General features: G+C 47.9%; 1 protein-coding gene across 1 annotated transcript; it reads left to right on the top strand.

The window, feature by feature from the left end:
* Positions 1 to 574: 574 nt before the first annotated feature.
* On the top strand, positions 575 to 4,341 carry SOX15 (SRY-box transcription factor 15). Its single transcript, XM_072403012.1, has 2 exons — positions 575 to 2,813; positions 3,803 to 4,341. The coding sequence occupies exons 1-2, from the start codon at positions 1,375 to 1,377 to the stop codon at positions 3,975 to 3,977; spliced, it is 1,614 nt and encodes a 537-aa protein (XP_072259113.1). The 5' UTR covers positions 575 to 1,374; the 3' UTR covers positions 3,978 to 4,341.
* The last annotated feature ends 1,278 nt before the right edge of the window (positions 4,342 to 5,619 follow it).

Raw genomic sequence — 5,619 nt, 5'->3', positions numbered from 1 at the left:
ACAAATTATTTTTGTATAAAATCCCAATAATGGGAACGCCGGCCTCCCCTCCCCCCTTGCACTTATTTTGGGGCAAAAAATAAAAAATGAACTGGTGGCCCCTATAAATCGTCCTCAATGGCGGTACAGATTTCTCAAAAACTTCCTTGCCCCGAATAATACCCAATCAGTCGCACTGCGGGGCCGACACATATAACGCCCCTCCCCCCAACGCACCGCAGCTGCCATGGCGAATGAATGTGGTGTGGCGCCATCTTGTTACCAATAAACCGCTCCCTTCTGAGTGCACGCTAAAAGTTTTTGGGGGTAAATTGTGGCCCTTGGTTGTCCCAGCCCCATCAATCCATAGTCAGCCCCCTAAGATTGGATGTTTTGTCATTAGGTGCCACAATGGGCCCTAAACATTTGTCATTACAGAGCCAGCGAATATCCCTTCACGCTTTTGTTTGGGGTCAGGACAGAGGGAAACCCCATGAGGACATCGCCAAAACACCTAACCTACCCCTTCTAGGGGCAACTGGGGTAAAAATGAAAAGGGGGTCACTAATAGAAAACGTCCCAGCTCCCTGCTATTCTGACCCCTGGGGCCCCAGAGAATGGGGGACAAATTCCCACCCTGCACCTTGCTATCTGTACACCGGACCCCCAGCTACACAATTGTTTCCCATCACCCAACTTTTTAGAAAATAAAGTTTTTTCTGTTTTTGAATTTTTTGGGTTTGTTTTTGCCGTTAGGATAAAATAAAGATCGGACGGCCGCATCGTCTCCTCGCCTCATTTTCTGCAGGAACTTTTATATCGGAAATGGTTTTTTATCCGGACTGCTGGAAATTTTTGACTTTCCGTCTCCTGGTTTTTGGGCATAAAAACCTAAAATGGATCTTTATAAATGGCGGCCAGGCGATGACAGCTCCTCCTATTCCCAGAATCCTTTGGGCTCACATTATTTGTGTTGTTTTTGTATCTTTTTTGTTGTTGTGTTAAAACTTTGGTTACTTTTTGTAGCTTTGTTACTTTTTGTTGCTTTGTTACCCCCCCCCCCTCCAGGTTGCCTCTATGACATCACAGCTCCTAAAGGGCATTTCCATCAATTAACATGATAAAACTATAGTGGGCTAAAGAGCTTGCAATCTATTTGGAGATCCTGAGATTAAATTCCTTGGGAGCTGAATGTTTGGAAGGGGAAGGGTTCCCAGGTGAGGGCCAGGGGGCTCTCAGGCACAGGAAGGGTTAATTGTCCCAGCTGGAGGGGTGGATGGGTGTGGTCTTAGCTGTGATTGGCTGGATTGCTCCTGGGGGCAAGGGGGAGTTTAAAGCACTCAGAGGGGAAGAAAGAGAAAAGTGAGGAGGGGGAGAGAAGTGAGCACCTGCTGGATGGAGAGCCCTGAGCTGTATTCCCCAAAGGACAGGGGCCAACAGGGCCACATAGGGAGCATGCACTTGCAGCATCATCAGGAGAGGGCCCTCCAGGTTCAGAAAGGGGCCCCGCACATTCAGGTTTCCCAGGAGTGGCTTCAGAAAAGAAGCCCACAACTGCAAAACCAGCATGAAAGGGACTCCTACATGCAGCCAGGGGGCCACAACATGCATCTTTATCAGAACTGGGGCCCCCAGCAAGACAGCGGAGCTGAGCCACCCACTCACCAGGACAGAGGTCCCCACACTCCTCCAGGGGCCACACACCCGCAGGACCGAGCACCAAATCTCCAGACCTCCCTGGACCAGGGGGCACAGTTACATCTAGAGGTCCCACACAGTCAATCTTACCAGGACTGGAGCCCACAGCTGCAGACACCCCAGGAAAGGGGTCCCTATATGCAACCAGGGGCCCAACATATTCAACATCCTCAGGATAAGCAACAGCAATTGCAGAATCCACTGGACAGGGGGCCCTTCATGCAGCTGGGGGTCTCACACATGCAACATCCCCAGGACAAGGACCAGCAACTTCAGACGCCACTGGAAAGGAGCCTGTTTATACCTTCAGGGGCCACAAATATTCAGCACGCACAGGACAAGGACCAACTAATGCCAAATCCATTGGAAAGAGGGACTTTTCTGCAATCAGGATCTCCACTCATACAGCAACAGGGGGGCAAAGACCAACAACTACAAAATCCACTGGAAAGGGGCCACTTCATGCAGCTAGGGGCCCCACACATACAACATCAGCAAGACAAGGACCAACAACTGCGGAATGCACTGGAAAGGGGTCAGTTTATGCAGCTAGGGGCCCCACACAGCCAGGACAAGGACCAGGAGCATGACAAAGCTCAAGAGAGTGACCCCGAGCCTCAAACCCACCCAGATAAGACTCTGAAATCACAACCCCAACAGGAAAAGGGGCCACAGCAAGCCAAAGACAAGGGCCCCCAGAAGGAGAAAGGCAGTGGCCCTCCTCTGGTGAAGCGGCCCATGAACGCCTTCATGGTGTGGTCCAGCGAGGAGAGGAAGAGGGTGTCCGCTCAGTTCCCCAAAATGCACAATTCTGAAATCAGCCGGAGATTGGGGGAAGTCTGGAGGGGTCTCACCGAGGAAGACCGGAGGCCCTACCGGGAGGAAGCCAAACGATTGCGGGTGCAGCACGCCCGGGACCACCCTGGGTACAAATACACCCCCCGCAAGAAGAGGAAGACAGAGACAGCCATGAAGGGCCCTCCAATAACCCTTCCACCCCCTTTACCCCCAAAACCTTCACTGGATCAACCCCAACCCCAGCTTCAGCACCATCATCAGCTCCATCACCGGCCCCAGCAGAGAGCCCATCAGGAGGAGAAAGGGTACCAATACAACGCCTACCAGGACCCCTACAGGTGAGAACCCAAATTATAACACCCCCCTCTTATATATCCCTGCACCCCTCCTAACACCCCCTGCCTAGGTCACTGACACCCAATTATCTGTCTTATCCCAAGGGCCCCAAAATACCCATAACCCCCCAATTCTGTGACACCCTATTGGCCCCATTGGGCTTCCATAAGATTGTACCAAGCATAAAGGAGCAGCAGCATAGTTTGGGGGAGGGGGGTGTAATGATGTTGCCCATAGCAACTGCTCCATTGTTTCTGACTCCAGATACATTGGGGGGGTTTGGAGCTACCACAACCGTACGATTTGTGTTTCTCATGTATTAGCTGATTGGAGGGGGATGGGGTGGCATGATGCCCCTACTATTGCTTTGCCATGCACCAATCTGTTCACATGATCCAAAGATCAAGCAATTGTCAATTATCCAGACGATTTGATTGGTTTATAAGACTTTTTCTTGTGTGAGGAACTGGATCCACCAATCGGTTTTATGATGAGGTTCATGTATGAGCCAATGAACGATTGTATTAGTAATAGATCGGTAAGTGCAGCAAAGGAAGGTTGGAAGGAATACCGTAATCTATTTCCCAATCTCGGGACTTTCTCCCCTGATTACACCCGGATGATGTGTTTTTGTTTTTCTATATTAAATACCCGGCACAAAGATTGTAATATTGATGGGAAAAAAAGGTAGAAGTAAAAAGTTGTCCTCAAAACAGGTGTCACCCCTCCGCCCCCCACCCCCCACCCCCCCGCTCTGGGGTCCAGTTGAACATTTAGGATTTCCATTTGCTTTTTTTTGTTCAATAGTGATGGTCCAGCTCCACAATCCATATATGGGCGTCTGAGAGTCTGTATGTTGCCCTCATTTCCGGTGGTGGGCAGGTTGGTAATGGCGGCATTGTATTATGGCTATTGGGTGTGTGGCGGGGCAGCACTGATATCTGGACAAGTTCTATGCAATAACTTCACTTTTCTCATTTCTCTCACACAGTTACGTGTCGTACCCCGCCGCAGTCAAGACGGAACAGTTCTACCCCACCGTCAGCGACGTTTCAGCGCTCTACAGTCTCGGACTCTTTGATTACGGTGAGCGGAGGGGGATCCAACCTCAGGTTCATTACCAGACGGTGGAGGTGGAGAGTGGGGGGTCCCTCACCAGCCTGTGATCACCACTAAGATCATTGGATGGCCCCGGAAGCCCCTCCCCTGAGGAGCAACCAAAAGTCTCCTGCACCTTGTCGTTCTTATTGGGAACCTGCACAGAGGTGGCGAGTATGACCAATGTGACCACATCCACCCTTGGGGGTCATTCTACGGACAATGTATGGGGTCCTGCAAAATCGTTTACTTGGGGCCACAATTTAGAGACCGCTGTGAAAACTTTTTAGGGGATCTGAGAATTTCCCAGAATAAAGACTCCTCGTGGGAGGTTTACAAAATTGCCGCAGTCTTTACACTGTTTACGTTTCTACTGGTTAGATTGTTTTTAAGATATTTTGAAATATTGGTAGTAAAATTAAAAGAATGTCTTTTTTATTGATGTCTGATCATTTTTGCTGCTTTTATTACCAACAGCTGACAAATACAACACAGAACACTGAATAATAAGTCCACATGTGACCCAAAAAACCCCACAAATATTATTTGTGCCTATGGAGGGGGTAGGGGGGGGGACTCCGCAGTCCAGCAGGAAGGGCTGACAATGCTGCAATCATCTGAAATCACGGGAACATTCCCCAATTTAATTGTAATTTCTGCACCACGGGGCAAAATCTGGGCACACAAATTCCTGGTTCTCTTCTCTCCATCTTTGGATTTTGGGTATTAAATTCTCTAAAATGAGCAAAGCAAAGAGATAGATCTGGGAACTAACAACAGGGATGGTGGGAGCCCCTAATATTGGGCACCTCAGGGGTACATATGTGGGAACACAATCGGTTTGGGGAATATAATAAATTGTATATTATTCTCAGACATCCCCCAGAATAGTTATTTATTAATGAACAAACTCCATGCAGGGTAAAACAACAAAAACCTTACAAATAACCGTACATTCCTGGTAAATGTGACTATGGTGGGATATTAGACTGTGACTATGGTGGGGACATTAGACTGTGACTATGGTGGGAGTGGGGGTAATACACAGGCAGACACTTTTCCTGTGTAGATGTGGGGCATCTCAGAGGTTAGATTGGGGTAGATACCTGAGATGACACCAAAGCTCCAGTACAAGTGGGTCCAGGTAACAAAGCCAAGGGCCACACACAGAGTCCATCAGATAATCCAAGGGGTCAGAGAGATTATAATAGGGAGGTCCTTGGAGGTCAGCCAGCCATATAAATAACTACTGATATATCCATAGTCAGGGGTAAATATTATTGATGCGTCCAGTACCAGCATTGCTAAGTAAAAATGAATCCTGAGTTGTTATGAAAAAACTACAAGGGATCTTTTTGGACAACATGAGTCGACAAACAATATCAGGTAATAAAAATCCATAAGGATTAATATTTCACAACAATTAAACCACAACATGAAATTTGAATAAAAACAATCACGGAATTGCCGGAGGAGCAATCAGAGTTCCAATGCTTCCAGGGCTCCAGGTTCATTTTGTAAGTATGCCAATATCGTTCAAACCGGTAAGTAATAGGGATGTTGGGAGCCAATTTTTCTCAACACATTTCGCAGTGAAACTGCTTTATCAGGAGCTTTAGAAGCGTGCACATTCTATGGTATTATAGAGATACATTTATTATGAATAACAATTCTACAAATAGCACCAAAATCATCAAAATACAAATTTCC

Source organism: Pyxicephalus adspersus, chromosome 2, assembly GCF_032062135.1.
Source record: "Pyxicephalus adspersus chromosome 2, UCB_Pads_2.0, whole genome shotgun sequence".
Taxonomy (NCBI): Eukaryota; Metazoa; Chordata; class Amphibia; order Anura; family Pyxicephalidae; genus Pyxicephalus; species Pyxicephalus adspersus.
Note: the sequence above shows the minus strand (reverse complement) of the source record. Positions and strands in the feature narration are given on the sequence as shown.

Coding starts and splice junctions, on each gene's coding strand:
- SOX15 (XM_072403012.1), top strand. CDS start 1,375: ATGGAGAGCCCTGAGCTGTATTCCCCAAAGGACAGGGGCCAACAGGGC. Junction 2,814..3,802: donor GCCTACCAGGACCCCTACAG/GTGAGAACCCAA, acceptor TCTCTCACACAG/TTACGTGTCGTACCCCGCCG.